The following is a 19,610-nucleotide window of genomic DNA, read 5'->3' as shown; positions in this document are numbered from 1 at the left end:
ATACTCGCTTGGTAAGGCTTCACCGAGCTGGCTCGTTTCTCTTTTCTTCCTCTTTTTCCTTCCTTCATCGTCATCGTCCTCGTCCTCGTCGTCGTCAACGGCATCGACTTTGCGACAAGAGGGGAGGCAGTATTATTCCAATTGTATAGCGAAGAAATTTACAATGTACGAATAATCTAATGTAATCGTACTTAATGGATACTTTTCAATCCATATTTTTTCGTTTAAATCTTTGTTTATTCACAATTAATTGATTTATTTATTTATTCAATTAATTTATTTGCAATATCTGATTTAAAATTATTCAAATCAAAATGTAAATAATTGTTACAAATGGTTTTAGAAAACGACTAAATAAAATTTAATTTCAAAGTTATCATTCGACGAAGAAAAATTAATAATAAAAGATAGATACGGAAAAACAATTATATAATAAAATTAAAAAGTTCGTATACATATATTTATACTCAATGTCTAATATATTTTTGCAAATTATAAACTCTTATTGCCAAGTAATGATATCAGGAAAATAATAGAAGATGAGGAATCTGTTTTACGACTCTGACTCACGAATCCGTTTGAATCTATCATCTGTGGACGGTGACAGAAAGAGAAAAGGAAAAAAAATGAGAGAGAGAGAGAGAGAGAGAGAGAGAGAGAGGGAGAGAGAAGAAAAAGAGAGAGAGAGAGAGAAAGAGAAAGAGAGGGAACTGCGAAAGCTAACCTTCGATCGGTAAAAATTCGACCGGCGAGTGGCCGGACCTTGCGCCCTGCATAATTCTTTCTCAATGCGCCTGCGCGAACAAGAAAGAGAGATAGAGAATGAGAAAAAGAGGGGAAGGAGATCCGTGTAAAATGGAGCCTACTAGTGACGGTTACGGGCGATCGCGAACTCGTATGTATGGTAGTATGTACGCTTTTCTTCTCCGTCGCGCGTAAGCGACACGACTCGACCTGAATCCTCTTCTTCCTTCAATGCTCTATTCGCTCGACTTCTGGTATATTTCCCGAGGCTATTAATTCGCATCAAATTGTCCGAATCGAATGAGTTTCGCGAAGCGGGCGATGATCATTTATAACTGGAATATTAAACGAGCTTTCTTCGATATGTAAATGATAATCGAATAAGTACTTATATTGATTACGGATAAATATTTTTTACAAATTGATTGTTAACAAAAAAAAATATATTGTTATATATAGTATATGTAATCGTTCAAAGATTTATTTCCACAATTAATAAAATGAATAACGGTTAATTTTTCAATGTAAGTTTATTATATGTAAAGTGTATATCTATAATTTAGATCAGTATTGATCGAAATCATTAATTATTATGTATTACCTTTTTCGATGAATTTAATACCATAATAGAAGTTTTGATAATTATTAAAAAGAATTTATTACATATAACGTTGATAAATTGATAAATAGTTCTTTTAAAATTTCTCTTTGAATCATGACGCGATGATCTAATAAATTTCTTTCTTCTGAAACATAACGTTTAATGAATATTCGTGTACATGTTCCTTCCGATATTTTACGAGCCATTAAGTTAGAAAATATCGGCAATCGTGGCTTTAGATTCATGTTGAGGTCTAGATAAATGACTCGAATGACGATGTCGATATATTGTAACACGCGTCATGTAATCCATATTACGACGGGCGTTCATATATTAAAGTCTAAGTCATTGTCGACTGTTAAGAAAGGATAAGATTTTATAATTTAAATTCACGTATAGATTTTCGTTTACGTGGATAAAATTATATTTCTTTTGATACTTGAAAAATATTAGACGGATGAGTTCAACGTGTGTTTCTAATTTGGTATTTATTTGGTCGAGACCAAACAATAGAATCTATGAGTCGTATATGCGCGCCATTGTTCTCATGTGAAGGGTTCGTAAGAAATTATCTTACGTGATAAAACACAAAGGACAGATTTGTCGTGCTCAAAAAAAAAATGTATATATATATGTACGTACATACATACGCATGTATGTTCATATAGGCGTATATATACGTATATATATAAAAGGACCCACTTCTCTCGACGTATCCAATTAAATGCCAAAGTGGACTGACTTCATGCTGACCGCATAGTGTTGCGCTATCAGTATCGACAGTGGGTCAGTCAACAACGGGGTCAGCCGAGGGCGAATCCGGCGTGCGGTCGACCAATCGCGTTCGCTCCAACGATCGAGCCGTCGTGACAATGAGTATTAACTGTATATGCACGTGCAAAAACCGAATTGATGTTGTTCTTCCGCAATGGCGTAATATCGTGACTTAATATATGGCAAAAAAATGTGAGAATGTATCAAAGAAAAACAATAGAATTCAATAATTATTCTAAAGACAAATTATGAACTACTTAAACGATCTTTTTTTATTAATTCATTTGTTTATTTAAAATGAAGGATATTAAATACCTTTGATGTTACAGACAATATAAGATGAAAAGAAATGATCGACAATTGATGTTTTAGAAAAATCATAAAAAGAGAATAAGGAATTATGAAAAGGAATTTATTTTTATGATTATACGTTTCTACGCCCTTGCATTTTTAACCTAAGGCGCGTAGCGGTCAGCAGACTTACGCATAAAGCGATCATGACGATGATCAACGATCGGTTTTAAACGATCGCCTTTTACTTCTGTTTTTTCTTTTCTTTTTATTTTCCTTTTTAAATACGAGATGTATCAATGACACGAGAAAACAAGAACAACCAACTATTTCGTAACTCGTGCTTCGAGCAATTCATTTTCATGAAGATTATTTCAAATGTTTGTTTTTAAAAAGTTCTTGATTTTTTTTTTTTATTTTAACAATCACGATAATACCATGTTTTTATGCGTCTATATCTAATCTTTTATAATATTTCTTTTTGTAACTGCATCACGTTCTCCAGCGAAATGCCGTCGCGATAGTTCTTTGAAAAGTTAATAATACGAATTAAAAATAATTTCTTGTATACGACGATTCTACGAATGGAGCTCATATGTTTTTCTTTCTTTTTTTTTTCCCTTTTTTTTTTTTTTTTTTTTTTTTTGATTAGAAAGAAGAAGAAGAAGAAAAGAATTCGAAGAAATTCTTTACCGTTAAATTCGAGACGATTGCCCCTTTTCTCGGCAAATCCAAGATAAGAAAAAGAGCGCATAATTACGCTCTGAGTCGGGAATAAATAAGGAGTAGGTGGTACGAGAGACGAGATGAGACGAGAAACAAGGTTTGAAGTGGGTCAGCAGGACTCTCGGTCGTGGGAAGTCCGGGTTCGTTTCTCGTTTAGCCAACAGGGCGGGCAGGTTCTGCTTGTGTCGGGGAAAATTACTGGGTAAAGAGAGAAGATTATAATAAATGAAAAATAAAAGAGAAAAGTACCGACGTGACCGCGTGAAAGACGATATGACTCAAATACAATGATACATTTTATTCTATTTTTCATTTTTTTTTCTTTTTTTTTTTCTTCTTTTTTACGTGCATTTTTTCATCTTATACAGGACTCCGTCGAGACTGAATGAAGGGAAATGAGAAAAAAGAAAGAAAAAAGAAGGGGCGAAAGGAAAATTTAGTTACGACTGAACGAAAAATTTTTTTCCTATACAAACATCAAATTTGTTATTTCCTTAATATTTCACCACAATTATTTGTATACTTGTATACACGCTTTTTCAACTTTCTTTAATCTTATAATTTTCTGTTTTTCTCTTTTTTCTTTTTTTCGTCTTTCTTGGTGCGAAGGAAACGGCGATCATTGTATTTTTCGATTATTATTTTATATGTACCTTTCATCTTCGCTTTTTTAGTAGGCGCAATTATATAGATACATCATGATAAATATACGCTTTCAGATAAAATAATCTCGTTAGTTTGCGTGTCTTATCGTCATCGTCTTTCTATACTCTAATGTATTTACAAATTCTAATATCTTGAATTACTTTTTCTCTATTTCCTTATAATTCTATTTCCTTATAATAAAGGAAAACCTTTATTTCTATAACTTATTTGAACATAACATATTTTTTTGGTTTTCCTCTCTTTCTTTCCTTTGTTGCTTACTTGTTTTTATCTTTCCTTTTTCTCTTTTCTCTTTTCTGTATAATAACATCTATCTAATTAATACTTATTTTACATTTAACATCAATAAACATTCAGAGCTAATAAAATTTTGCATTATCCTGTCTCAATTACTCGCTGTTTCATCTTTGTAAAGCATTCTTAAGCTATATAGTAAGAATGTCAATTTTTCCAATAAAAAAATATGTGCATCATAGATTTTTGTTAAACGTAAGTGGCCCCTCTGTGTACAATATATACTGCACAATAAATATGAAATATTTATTTATTCTGAATGATACTTTCTAAGTAAATATAATGTGCAGTAAGCGAAGGACGGATCTTATTAATATTTAATATTTAATATTTAATATTTAATATTTAATATTTCTTTTTGAAATATATATATGGATTAAAATCTTAAAAGAATATGTTACGTTATAGCATAAAATGAAATTAAAAATTATATAATGTTTACAAAATATTAAATCTTGATTATTAGTTTATGTAGGAAGGTATCCTAAAATTCTTTTTAAACTTCTTAAATATTGTGCAGTCATATTGTGTTATCAGAGTATCACTTTATACGGTTTATAAATCAGAAGTGAGAGAATCTATATCAGCATCAAAAGTATAAAATACATCAATTTTATTACGTGAAAATATAATCAAGAAGGTATAATTTAAATTTTGGTATAGGCGATGAAAAATAATTGTACTGTGCTATTTACTTGGGATGCAATTTAAAATAGTTGCTGCTTATAATTAGGATACATAAGAATTCTCATCTCTGATATAGATACAATGTGTTGACACAATATATTAAGTTTTTATTAATTATTAAAATTTCATATTCGTGTTTTAAATATTGATTGAAAAATGCACTGACAATATCGTGAATTTCTCAATTTTATTATTAGAATGAATTTCTTATTTAATATCATCAAAAAATTCTGATGATTAACAGCAATAGAGTGAGAACTTTGGATATAATTTGTTTAAAATTAAGTATACTTCAAATATAAAAAAAATGAAGTTTTATAGTTATGTTCACTGACGCACACTCTCTTCCCATGTAATAGCATTCGAAATAAAAATAATAATATTTGTTTCTATTTTACAGCACAGTCTATAAGCCTCTTTGTCACAAACGCACTATCAATTGCAAACAACTTTCATTCAATCTTTGTCATCCTTCATAAAATCAAATCATCTTTTAAATGAGCACCGATGTTGATTTTACTTCTTAGCAGAGATATTTCTATCGTTCCTAGCAACGAATTTAGTACAATAATAATTTAATTTCTTTTCAATAATATTGGGGAACCTTAGGAACTTTTTGTATTATCATTTTGAAAGCCTTTAAATAAAAAAATATTATAAAGCATATTAAAAAGAAATTAATACTCTTAATATGTTATATTTCATTTTTGATATATGATTAATAAATAGCTATTAAAAATGCAGTTAAGCATTGTAACTATTTTTTTATGCTATATTTAATTAATTTTTACAAACGTTAAGTTGAAATTTATCAAAGTTACATACGATTATTTATTTATACGGACACAAAAGTTATCATTAAGAGTTCAGGAACGACGACATCTCTGAAACATTTGACACACTGATAATGACGCGCATATCGGACAAAACATTGAGATCGGTACCTAAAATATAATAATAATGTATAATATATCTTGTGTATTAATTTTTTTTTTTACAAACTAATTAATATTCGCGGAATATTACAGATCGCATTTGATCGCGGCATTAAAACTTGGAATGTACAGTTCTAGATACAGAAAATTATTCGAGTTCACCGATCATCTAGTGCAATTATTTACGACGAGAAACCTTTTATATTATGTAGATTATAGAATATGACCTACGACGTTTTTTCACGTCAAATATCACTTTATAATCTAAGTAAAGCTAGTTGACTTTACATGAAATGAGGAAAACGATTTCTCCCGATTTTTTTATACGTGTAATAAATTATATTTTTAATATAAAGACCAATTTTTAGAAACATCAAGTCCTATAAAATAAAATTTTCGATTTATCGTATGACAATTTTCATTCGATACCCAATGTGATTTTACATTCTCAAACTTATTAATAGTTATCACTATGCCATATTTTGAAAACTACAGATCACAAATTATAATTTTAAGATGTTTTATCATATTTTTGCTATAAATAGGCTGTATGCTTGCTACTGTGTTCGAGAGCAGCAAGAACATCTTGTTTTTGTCTAACATACAAACGCCCCTTTTTCCACGGATTTTGTAGTTGGAGGGGTTTAAAATCATCCCTTAAACAACGTTCCCTCGCACCAATTACAGCAACTAGGCAAAAATTTGGTAATTCATCGACTGTGTAGATAGGCCCATCTTGACCCTTTAAGACTACAGCCATATTTAATTGCTTGACAACAAGATCTACAACTTCTCTTGCTGTGGTTCGTGGTGTTACATGTAATTTTAAACTGGTACCAGAGGCCAAACCAGTTTCATAGGCCGCATAAACCTGTAATGATGAAAATATTTTTTTTTTTCAAATTAACTAAGTAAAAAATAATGTTATAAGTTATATAGATACGCATTTTTTTGCAGCATTATTTTCAATATTATACACGATTCTGTAATATGTGTCATTGAATGTTTTACTTTATTTACATTGATCGAACATAGATTTTGTTATAAAAGCAATATGCAAAGTATTGGCACAATCTTCATATATACAACAATTTGTTATCATTGTATAATAATAAATATTCATTTTATTATAAAAATTCCTAAAAAAGATTTTATCCTTTATACATGTATCTGCAGAATTAAAATAAAGCACCAGATTATTCATTTCGAAACAGAAATTTTGTTATAATTTTATATTTTGCTATAATAATGTATTAATATTTGCAAAAAAAAAGAATAGAAAGCAATTACATAAGCGCTGAATTACATTTTCAGAAAAAAAAAGAAAGCTGTAATATAATGTGAGTTATATTACGCTGCTGAATCCTGCATCTGTCTTGAGGTGATAAAGCAACAAACAGTAGATGTCTCATGCTATACGTATTTAAATACGTATTAATATATCAAGTAATCTTTCAAAAGCAAGACAGCACAATGTAATTAAATTTAGCGATGTAGCGGCTTACTTATGTATCTGCTAAATTGGTTTGCACTAGAAGACCAAGTGAGATGTTTTTAACTATAATCAGGTTAAACTTGTGTCCCCTATAAGGAAAAACAATATTTAAATGCACTGCTGCATATCGAATAGAGAAGCTTTCAACTGAAGTTTCAATTAAGCATAGTATCCTATATGAAGCTTTTAAAATCTAAATTTAGATAACTATTGTATTTTTCCTGTGCAACATCAAAATGGTTACTTTACTGTAAACTAACGATAATTACTTTATTACTACCTTTAATAAAACAGTGTCTATATAACTATTTTCTACTTAACTATAAGCTCTCTTACTTAATACCCATATGGAAATGAAATATTGTATTTTGTTACCTGAAGAATACCAGGTAGAGGTGCTGGCATCATCGTTGCTTCGTCTTTTTCTTCTTCCGATTGATTATCCACTACTGAAGTAGCCATGTTTGCTAAACTAGCCGTTGATTTTGTCGTTTTGACTTTTATATGTCCTGGTTTTAAGCAAATACTCGAATTTGGAGTTGAATATTCGTCGCTACTTAGAGAATGAAGACTGTCGGAATTTGTGTTACTAACACTGAGGAGACTCGTATTGGTGTTGGTCATAGCTGTTGATACGCTTAAAAGCGATCCACCATAGATAATCGGTTTTATATTAAGTAATGGACTGGTACTTGCCGATGCAGAAGTGATGGTGGCCGAACGATTTCTAGGACTGTGTTTGTACTTAGTAAGTAAAAGGGTGTCCTCAGATTTCGAAGGTGGAAGCCGTACATTCTGCATAGGTACTAAATGGTTGTTACTGCTAACGTTCTTGGTATTGGTCAAATTACTAGCACTACTTATAGTAACGGACGATTTTTGAGGTTCTGAATTTGTTGAAACGTTACTGCTCTTCCGTACGTATTGAGCACTAGGTAATTGTTGCTCGCTTTTGCTAAATTCGGTTGTAAGCAAATTGGAAGAGGAATTTGTAACATTTGGACCTGGCCAACTTCCACGTCCTGGACTCGATTTGACAAGTTTAGGATCCCGAGGTGGTAACTGAAGAAGACTTCTTTTTAAACTGTTGCTGTTACTTTTATTTCTGTCTAGACCTAATAGATGTTTCATAGATATGCCAACAGTTTGTGATGTACCCTAAGCATAAATCGAAAGAATATTACAATTATATTTCCTCAAATTTGTTCAATATTCATTACAATATAGTTAGAAAACTTACGCTTTGTTGTCCAGATCCACGGTCTCTTGCAAAAGTGATGACGTCGATAAGCCATCTAGCACCCTTCCATACTGTGTTTACCTGAGATTGTAGATCTTGTAACCTCGCAAGTTTATCTTTTGCTACGCTTAGTTCTAAAGAGCTAAAAGCTTCTCTATGATTATGCTGAGCTTGTGCGGTGTCTAATTCCAATATACAACTTAGCCTTGAATATCGATTAATCACGTCCTTTTGGTATGTATTTAAGTGAACCATTTCGAATACTTGAATAGGCAAGGAAAGTAAATCTCCTCGTTGTAAAAGAATTTCTCTTGTTCCGGGTACACAACACGCTGTTTCTGCAGGAGGTACGGTAATAAGAAATGACACATCGTGCGTGAGATCTATAACTTCAGCATCATAAAGTCGATGTACTAAAGAATCCTCTGGATTAATTTCCATATAATTAAAAAGACGACGTGACGTTGCGGAGACCAAATCGACGAATAATTTCTGTTGTTCTGTACCCTGACATTCGTTCGTTACATTCTCTTTCTCCTCTGAATCTTTGACAGAACTGTCGGAGGCATAAATACGAGTTATCCTCTTTAGATAATCCCATTCCTCCCTAATAAAAATACAGTATATTCAGTTAGATCACTCGTTGTGTGTGTGTGTGTGTGTGTATATATATATATATATATATATATATTTGCAGTATTATAAAAGAAACTTGATTACTTACGCGGATACATGAGGGTTGTCACGTATTTTACAATGTGGCAAAACATTAGGTGACTTTGCTGGTACAACCAGTTGTATAAGATCCACACTACTTTGCATTTTTAAGTAACCAAGGTATAAACCCCTTGATAATTTGATACTACTGACTTGGTGATATGTCATTTGTTCTTGTATACTGGCCATCAAAATATCCGCCACGTTGCTATCTTCGTGAATTATAATTTTTTTAGTGACTTTACTCAAAGGAAGCCATCTACTATTTAAGACTGATACGAGTTTTGGTGATTTAACGTAGTTCACGGTTGCAAATACAAGGGTTCCTTGAATGTCTCTTATCGGTTTATGGTATAACTGGCCAAGATCTTGTATACATAGTGCAGCCTAAAGACATAGTTGCATCAATTAGATTGATAAAATTCTTTTCTATAACGAACTCGTTGATTCAAGAAAACGAATGAAAAACTTTCTAATATAAACCAACCTGCATTTGTGCAGCAGCCTGGAGCAATTTTATCCTAAAGTGATTAGTTGAACTGCTGTGACTTTTCTCCATATCTTGCCGGAGAGTCTTTACGTCGTCCCACGTGCATGCAACTTTCATTAACCAGTGAAAATCGTTATAAATAGAACTAGGATAGGTTTCATCGACCTCGATCACAGGTAAAAAGTCTTCATTGGTGACGAGAACCTTATCCTCATGATAAAGCAAACAAGCAAGAAACACGCCACGCCGCAGATTCTTCTGAAACTTGCTTGTTGCGGTAAAGAGTTGCTTTATCGTCGTTTTCTTTTTATGATTGCGTCTTTGAACTGCTGGTGTCTCGTGCGTATATTCCGGACGTCTTATATCGGTAAAGAGAGTGTTCAATTGTTCTAAACGTCCAGCAAATCTTGGTATCCTGCCGTCAACGTCTCTCCAACCTTTATAAACATAAATTCACATATACAAATATATTGTTAAACTCTTACAAACTATAAACGTGATAAAACTTACTACTAGGAGTGACATGAGCAGGAACCGAATTCCTAAATCTGCTGTAGCCTTTTAAATTTCCCGCAGCCGCACGGAAATAATATTTTTGTCCTTGAATGAGTCCGTCGATACGGCATTCTCTTTGTTTCATATCGAGAACCTCTCTTTCACCACATATAGTAGAAAAATCCTCCTTAAGACTCCACTGAACTTTGAATTTCGTACAAATTGGAGAGTCATGTGAATCTGGTTCTTGAAATTTGACTGTCACGGAGGTCGTTCCGGTAACATCGACTGTGACCATGAAAGGCATGTCTGGTGGTCCTGTTATGACAAATAAATTGTGTTTGCATTACTATATTAATTATTTTTAAAAGACTTTTAAATTATCTTATTATTAGTAAAACAATAATTTTAGCTTTTTAAGGAAGCTTATATAGATATCGTTAAAGCCATTCATAAATATAAAATTTAATAAAAAGATACATACTTGCTTGATCGAAACCTAACAACATCTTTCTCAATGCTCGAGCTCTCCTCTCCCAGAGAGCTAGTTGTTTGTCTTCGGTGCTGCCTCCGCATCCCGTAAGATTATTATGCTGCGTCGAGAAACTGGCTCTGTGGCTGCTCGGTGGTTCCAAAAGAGTGCTACCACCGCTGCCGGAAGTGCTGCCACCGAGTTCTTGGACTCTATGTTCTGCTTCCGACAGTAACGACGCTAAATGACTGCCCAAGGACTCCGGTGACTTGACTGCAAATAAAGATATACTATTACTATAAATGGTATGTAAGAAATAATCTCTCTCTGTCTCTCTCTCTCCTCCCCCCGTCTCCTCTTTTTCTTGACACGTTTCTTTTTATGGTATTGGTAATTTTCGTATGAGATTTTTCGTTGTGTATTGTATGGAGATGAGGATGATGTATAATAATTAACACAAGCGATCACACATTGATTATTTAATTGTTGTTTTTGTAATGGTTGTAAAATGAAAATATTGAAAATGTTACATTTAAAAGGAAAGCATTTAACGTTAATCAGAGATTTTGATGCCAGTATGAATTACGGGACAGATATTATGCAAACTACAAATTCTCCGAAGACGAGCGGCGATGAATTTAATGCATCATTCTGTTATAGTAAAGAATCTGGCATACGTGAGAGCAATACAAAAATAATGAACAGGTATATGGCAAGCGATTTAAGTGGGGATCGTAATATTCAAGGGCAAACACTAATAGTAATAGAATCACAAGGTCCATTTACCGCTTCTCGTTTACTACGGTCATCACGTTGTCATATTTGTTCACTATCAAAATGAATAATGAATTATTTTGAAAATTCTATAAAAAATATTTAAATATAATCTCATAATTAATTACCTTCGAATGTTCTTTTAATTATAATACTTAAAGATAGGCATAAGAGTAGGTAAGAATACTCGAGCAAATTTTAAATTGTATGCTCATTATATTGTGACTTTTCTCAAATCATTCTAATAACTGTTTTATCAAAGTTTTAATTATCGTACTAATTAATAGAACATATCTAAGTATGGAGAGATTTTATGCTTGAAATTAAATAAAAGAAAAAAAAAAGAAAAGAAAAGAGATAATATCTAATATAGTCATATACATAACTTTCCCTTCACTTTCGTTTCTATTATATTTAACTATATCTCTTTTGAAAACAATTCATTTTGTAAATGAATAATAAAAAATAATGATCATTCTCTAGAGCATAATGCATTTCTTTACTTATGAAGATCATGAAAATATTAATTTACAAAACTTATAAGGCGTTTATCGATAATGCCTAGTTTAATCATATTGCTAAGCCAAAATTTCTTTGACTACTTACTATTCATTATTAATACGATACTTCATCGTGGTAACAATGGAATTAACCATATAAGAGCACCCAGAGGACAGGGGCGTTATTATCACAGCTTTCGCAATATTAGTCCAAGGTGGAACATTAAATGGGCGATTAAACGTCCTAGATTTAAAATATCTATTACTTTTATTATTATTATTATTATTATTATTATTATTATTATTATTATTATTATTATTATTATTATTAGAATAGACGTTATTATAAAAAGTTACATTCGTGAATCATCCGTCATTTTCCCATGAAATCATTAGAAATAATTAAGAGAGTTTCTCTCTTTCAATTTGTAAAGCGCAGAGAGAACTTTAAAACTAAACCTGTTAATTGAATTTTAATGTTACTACAGTTCTACATTGTCCTTTGTATTGTCCTATTGAGTTTTTATTGTTAATATTTTGAATTATATGTAACTTGATCGTTCATCACAATACTTTAATTTTATCGTTAATATTCTTTGCTTTTGTCGTTGTTAGAAATTTAAATGAATACTTTTTTTTATTTATTTGTTTTTTTTTTATCTTTTCTTCTTTTACAAAAGCAAATTTAAGGATGAAATGATATGCAAATGATAATTAGTTACGTTCAATCAAGCGATGACATTTCGTGAGTAAGCATGAACACTTTAAATGTAAATTTTAAATATAAATTTCATAGAAGCTTATCACAGCTGCAATTTATGGATCTATACGTTACTATGTACGCACGTATGTCAGATATGAATATAGGTAAGCAATATAAATCCAAGAACTATAACGCGCTTGATCGACGAACGAGCGATTCCATCAAGCATATTGACTAATAACGTTCTTGGAGTGCGCAATTCTATCACGTTGATCTATCCAATGGTATGACAATAAAAATAAAGAAAAAGAAAAGGAAAAAGAAGGCTTGACGTAGTTCTTTCGTTGCCGGGATGATAAAATTGCGATAGTAACAATTTCATACTTTTATGAGTGTAACGGTAAAATTAAGAACGAAAAGAGAAATAACAGTTCGTTTATTGATCATTTCTGTCTCTTTAAATTATTAAAGAGACCAATATTTCTACTTGTTTCGATTTCGTTACTATAAAAGGACCATAAATTTTTAACGATTTTGAACGAATGGATACTTGAATATAACAATATTGAAAAATGAAAAATGAACAATGTAATATTGCTCGTTCAATTTCATAATATAATTATTTATAAATTATCTCGATATAAAAATATATTGTGACATTGCAACTGCAGTTTACTATACCGACGGAGCTTCTAATTACAACGACGCGGCTACGATGCGCGGATCGCTTTATTTGGGATCAATGAAGCGACGAAGCTGATTATTGCCAATTTCATGGACGTTATCCAGCCTCAGAATCGAATCGATAGAAAATGGTTCAATGTTGTTGCACTTCTCGTCTTAAATCATCTCCTCAATGTTACACTCTGTTATCTTGGAATACAAAGATGTTGAAAGCTTTTTTCCTTTTTTTTTTTTTTTAGATTTTTACTATGAAATAATTTACTATAAAATTACACCAATTACAGTAATTCGACGAACATTTGAGAATTAATTAAGAATTTAAGGTAAATAACTTAATAATATATATATATATATATATATATATATATATATATATATATATATATATATCTACGTCAGACAGCTTCTCATATTATACTAAAGAGAATAAGAAATTATTGTTGAAAATAAAAAAAAAGATTTAAAGTATGTCACAAGAATAAAATAAATTACAAAAAGTGAGAGTAGCTACGAACAAATGAAGATCACGTTGCCAATTTAATTTACAGTACGTAAACCTTCCCTCTTGGACAACCATTCATCAGAAGAGATTGACTTTCTTCTCTAAGGTTGTAAAATTGTACATCTTCTTGTCTCGTTACCTTTCTCACGCTCTCACGCAATTTCATGGAAAAATCTCTTGTCTTCTGTTTAACGATACGTAGTTATCCATTTTGCATTGGTTTTTAGATCAGAAGTATCGCTCAGTTATAAAAATTTACGAAAATTACTTCAGTTTAGTGATAATACTTAATATAATAAAAAAATAAAAAAATAAAAAAATAAAAAATAAAAAAGAATTCTTTTGTAAATAATTATTAAATAAAAAATTAAATTCATCGAATTCCTTTAAAAATTTCGAAATATTTTTATTTGAATTCAATAATCATTAACTTTTTTCAAAATAATTTTTACTTTCAGCATTTAAACATTCAATTAAGTACTCGAATACGATTGTATTATATCCATATGTCGTGCTTTGAATTTAGATCGAATAATTATTTTTGATATTGGTTTGCAGACTCACCAATACTTATTCTATGAAGTTTTTCATACACATAAATTGAAGTCGATATTGATATCGAAAAAGAAACTGAGAGAGAGAGAGAGAGAGAGAGAGAGAGAGAGAGAGAGAGAGAGAGACAGACAGACAGACAGACAGACAGACAGACAGACAGAGAGACAGACAGAGAGACAGACAGAGAGACAGACAGACAGATAGACAGACAGACAGAGAATGTGAAAAAGGATAGAAGTGCGTAGAAAAAAAACACTTAAAACAAAGATCGTTAATATCAACGAGAGAAAAGTACCTCCGGCTATAGTGTAAAGTTCGTATTCAAACATTTCATGCGTTTATTTTTACTCTCGTTTAATTTTCCTCTTTTTCTTTTTTTCTCTCTCTTTTTCCTCCTTCTCGTTGTCGTCGTCGCCGGAACGCAATATCTCTTGTAACCGTTTTTATTGCCAGCCACGAAATCCTAATTGAAAAATCGTTTCGTGTTTTGCTATCCCATTTTTTTCTCTCTTAAAACCTTTTATATTTGCCAAACAAAAAGTAGAAACACGGTAGTAACTTTGTCAGCTCCGTCGACATATCTTTTTAATTCTCTTTTTTTCTTTCTTTTTTAAAAGAAAAAAAGCCACAACGCAAAATACTCATCTTATCTTCTGAATGTCATACATTTTAAAGTTGACTTATCAATGCTTCTATCGTCGTTACTTGATCGTCCTTAGAAAGATTTATTATAAAAAAAAATTCGTTCCCCGAACGGATGCATTATACGCGTCGATGAACAACGTGAACTCGTCTCGAGGCAGCAACCACATGGAAAATGACGTTCCGATTGATTTCGGTTCTACTTACATTGGTTGCCTTCCTGAGCGCCGAACGTGACCAACATCTTCGCCAGTGGTCTGTTGTTGCTGAGCACTGCGACGTCCAATGGCGATAAACCGTCGCTATTTACACTGGAAATAAAAAAGAAAGAAGGTTAAAGAAAATGAAAGAATACGAGCTCCTTTAAAAAACGAAAATCACTATATATCTTTTCTAACTATTCTTTCTGTTATATTTCCTTATAGAATATAATATTATTGTTTTTTTCTTTTTATTGAAAGCAAATAGTAATAATAATAATAATAATAATCAAAATGATTTAAAATCGATATTTCACCGTCAATTTAGGCCACTCACATAATCGTATAAATTTTCTACAAAATTCAAAATTCCATGACATTTAATACATAATAGGTATATTGTAGAAGAAAAATTATCATTCCGGTTAAACCTTCTAAGCATCAATACAAACATTACTATAGCACGTTCATAGGATAAACACGTAAATTGTTGAAATCGATAAAGATACGTTTCTCATATCGTTTTCCAATGACAGTAATTAGATCTTTTGATCGTTTGATCAAGTACAGTGTAAGTGTTCTATAGAATATCCGTAGCATCCGTTGGAAGCGAGCTTACTTACTCACTTGTTCTCACATGAGCATGTTCGAAGTCGATTCGGTGCAAACGATAATCCATTTACTATACACATACGCATACGCATATACACAGATAGAAGCTATTACCTTCCTTTGTCTATGTCGTAGAGAGAATTCAACGAAAGCAAGTTGAATTCAAGTGCGAGAGAGCGAAACGATTGCTTTGGCAGGAAATAGCCAAGATTTGCGAATTTCAAATTAGAATGGGTTCTACTATGGGTAGGTTTATAGAGTTGAGGAAAGCTTTCACGACGTTCCATTTGCCAATTTCGATGAAAAAATGGGAGGAAGAGCAGGAAAAAACGACTGTGACTGTGTTAAGGCAATCAACTCATGACTCAGGACACGTACTGACCTCCTATGAAATTAGACCAAAATTTACATTTCTTGAGGAAGTCAAGTCACATAGAGTAATTATATTTTCATTAATAACTTTCGATTAAAACTGGTTTAGTTTATTGAACATATTATTAAAATATTAACTTACATTTAAAGAAGAAACATAAGATGTCGGATGAAACGTTCGGACTTTCGTTTGTTTCTTTTTATTTTTATAAAATTTTCTTACAGACTTCAGATGGTATAAACAATTAAAAAACGTTGAAATTATTTCCACGATCGAACGACGCTCAAGTTGGAATCTCTTTCGATATTGAAGATGGAAAAGTTTCTAACAACACTCAGTTAAAAATCCTCTCTTTTATACATCAATTTACTCTCTTTCTCTCTCTCCCTTTCTTTTTTCTTGAAAATATTCCAACCAACGGAAAATAACTTTGGAGGAACTCGCAGATTGAGTGAAACAACGTATCGTCGACATATAACGTATCGGTTTTCTGTCCTGGTTGTTGTTTCAAAATTTCGTCCCCATACGTTATATATTAAATTTCGGTATAACAAATACTATGTCGGAATATCATTTGTATTTAAATCTTATGTATGCAATGATGTTCGGTTCACTCATACGAAAAGAAAAACAAAAGTTTTTATTAATCCGTTTATAAATGTTTTTCTTTCTTTGCTTATAATATTCTGCGTTATGTGTGACCATAAGCACATCAGTTGACAATTTATAATTCTCTTATGTTGAATAAACGAAGTCAAAGTTAAAATAAAAATTATATAAATTTTCTGACCTGTTTACGTCCACGTCGGTCGACTCCAAAATTGTTCTGGCTTTGTCCAAATGACCATGTTCGACGGCTGCAAAAAGAGCTGCAAATGAAATAAAAAAATGTAATAGACTATTTTTAAAAATGATGACATTAACTAGTATGATTCATAAACGTATATTCGAGATACGCATTCTGTTTAGATCAAACTTGATAGCCATAGATAAACGTTTAAATGAATATTACGCTAATGAGAAAAATCAGTTGTACGTGTTGTAATGTGAAAAATTATAAAGAATATACCATGCAAATGTATGTTGAGGGATTGTGCTGAGAGAGGATTAATATGGATCGACGACAAATTATTCGAATGCTGCTGTGGCTGTTGCTTCTTTTTTCCAAAACCTTCCAGGAACTCCATACCTTGTAGCGATTGCAGTTCTATGTAAATAAAAATAAAAAAAAAAAAAAAAAAAAAAAAAGAAAAGAACAAAAATATACAAATAAAAAAGATAAATAAACGGAACTTCAGATAAGATAAACAAACAAGAAAGTAAGAAAATAATATCAAAACTTTTAAATCCCGTTGAAGAGATGAACAAACAAACAAAATTTCTATAAACTCTAAATCTATATATATATATATATATATATATATATATATATATATATATATATATATAATCAATATACTCTAGAAAATAATAATAATTTTACATTGAAACACGAATGAAAATATTTTCACGTTGTTTTTTCTTTGTTTTGTTTTTTTGTTTTTTTTTTTAACAAAACTGAAAGAGAAAGATACCAAAATAAAAGTAAAAATGATTAATAGAACGATTTCTCGTGGATCGTGTTATTTCTCGTAAATACGTTCGACTTGTTTCGAAAGATCTTCGTAGAGAACAAAGAGTTTCGAGTGTTCATATTATCTTGTGGAAATCGATTCTACGCGAGAAAGCAATTAACCGGTGGCAAGAGATCGCTACTAATGAAAAGCTTTCCTGCGGTCTAGCGTACTTGATCCGGAAGTGGTCGTGACGAGAACTCGATCCTGTCCGATTGATTCTAGATCCTTTGACTCCTTTCCTAGTTTCTTTTTACTGGCGGACATTTTGCTACGAAAGCTTCCACCACGAGCATTCGTCCAAAAGTTAGTTAAATTATCGACAGTCTTGTTTCTGCAAGATTTGGAAGGGCAAAGACTGTCCGTATTTTCGATGCATAATCGAAGATCACGATGATATTTTTCTTTCGATCTTGACGAGGCATCGATTTCGGTCTCGGAATAAAAATTCGTCTTTGGTCGATTGTTTCTTTCATATCCTGGACTTTTATCTCTCACGAAACTTCTATCTTCTCTCATACTGAAACTTCTAATGTACTTGAGATCAGATTTGTTAGAAAGTAATGATTTTAAGAGTTTTTGCTCGTCGAGATTAGTTTTTTCGACTACACATTCATATTGTTCCTCACATGTTATTTGTTCCTCATTTTTTACGTTGATTTCAACAGAAGCAAAACTCGAGTCAAGGGAACTGTCCAAAGAGAACGTAGGATTCTCGTAACCGTGTTCGTTCTTTTCTAGCTTTCCCTTAGCTTTCACAGCTTGGTCGTTTTTCTTTTTCGAACTTTCGTCGGTCATAATTTTTCGACGAAAAATACGTACGACTTTCGGCGACTTAGTTTCGTCCTCTATTTTACCCTCCCAAGATCTTTCAAGATCTTTTCGGTTTTTCATGCTTATTCTGTCATCAAGAGAAAGCTTCTTCTCAAAATCCTTCGTAATCTCGCGAGACTCGACGACGTCGGTCGACGAATTCGTTTCTAACAACATTTGCAGATCTTCCTGAGGTATATCTTCGTCCTTTTTTCTTTCATCTCTCTTATCGATCGGCTTCTCTTTCTCATTCTTCCTCGAATTCACAAATGTCCTAGGCAATTCCTGTTGCTGTTTCACTTTTTCGGGATCCTTTGAGGATATACGTGTCGTTTTATATTGATCCTTCGAGGACATAGGCGATATTTCAAAACCCGAGGCAAGCCTGAACGCCGCACGATTTCGGATTTTCGATATCAATTTTACCGAAGCACGAAACGATCTCGATCTTTTCAACGTCGACATTCTGCCGTCGTTCGTTGTCGATCGTCTTGATAATAATTCCATTTTTGGACTGGACGTTGATGCAGCTTTTCGAAATTTCATCTGGAATTTTTCTCTTCAGTCGAAATATCGATTTTTCTTTTTTTTTTTTTAGGATCGATATGATAAAAAAGAAAGGTGTTTTTATTTTTCTTAAATACGAAATGATTCTCCTTTTTTTTTCTTTAGTGACTTTTTGTTTGAGAAAACGGCGAACGCAGGACGATATTCTTTGGCTTGATATAGCTGGAAAAAAAGAAAACCGAGAATAGACTTTCGTGAAAAGCCTTACCGTTCTAAAACCAAGATAACGATGCTTTTTATCTCGGAGAACATGAAGGATATGTTTTTCGCGAAAGCCGAAAGTGAATCTTTCACAAGAAATTGCCTTTAATTACCTGTTCTTCGAAACAATTTCATTTCTAGACTATTTGAGTACACGGTATTGCATACTGTGAAAGATCTTGTTCTTTTTATTTTCTGGGGTCACGAAAGTTTCCTTTAAAAAATTAATTATTGCGATAAGCAG

The 19,610-nt window shown here is 31.9% G+C and overlaps 1 protein-coding gene across 5 annotated transcripts in view; it reads right to left on the bottom strand.

Moving 5' to 3' along the window:
* Positions 1-2,119: 2,119 nt before the first annotated feature.
* The window catches only part of wake (ankyrin repeat and fibronectin type III domain containing protein wide awake), a 96,615-nt gene continuing 79,124 nt past the window's right edge, over positions 2,120-19,610 (bottom strand). For 2 of the 5 annotated variants that reach the window (XM_035873481.2, XM_035873482.2), the window contains 10 exons: positions 17,242-17,379; positions 16,963-17,041; positions 15,195-15,298; positions 10,640-10,900; positions 10,171-10,473; positions 9,658-10,097; positions 9,178-9,557; positions 8,454-9,060; positions 7,589-8,371; positions 2,121-6,589 (listed from right to left, as the gene is read on the bottom strand). In XM_035873481.2, coding sequence (XP_035729374.2) covers positions 6,254-6,589; positions 7,589-8,371; positions 8,454-9,060; positions 9,178-9,557; positions 9,658-10,097; positions 10,171-10,473; positions 10,640-10,900; positions 15,195-15,298; positions 16,963-17,041; positions 17,242-17,379 — 3,431 coding nt within the window. In that variant the 3' untranslated portion in view covers positions 2,121-6,253. Of the gene's footprint in view, positions 6,590-7,223; positions 7,303-7,588; positions 8,372-8,453; positions 9,061-9,177; positions 9,558-9,657; positions 10,098-10,170; positions 10,474-10,639; positions 10,901-15,194; positions 15,299-16,962; positions 17,042-17,241; positions 17,380-17,958; positions 19,328-19,610 lie in introns of all 5 variants that reach the window. The other 3 variants (XR_004839062.2, XM_035873480.2, XM_035873483.2) reach the window with 3 other exon arrangements.

The sequence above is a fragment of the Vespa mandarinia genome, chromosome 10 (assembly GCF_050613455.1).
Source record: "Vespa mandarinia isolate Hongniang chromosome 10, ASM5061345v1, whole genome shotgun sequence".
NCBI classification, from domain to species: domain Eukaryota; kingdom Metazoa; phylum Arthropoda; class Insecta; order Hymenoptera; family Vespidae; genus Vespa; species Vespa mandarinia.
This window is presented reverse-complemented; position numbering and strand designations above follow the sequence as displayed.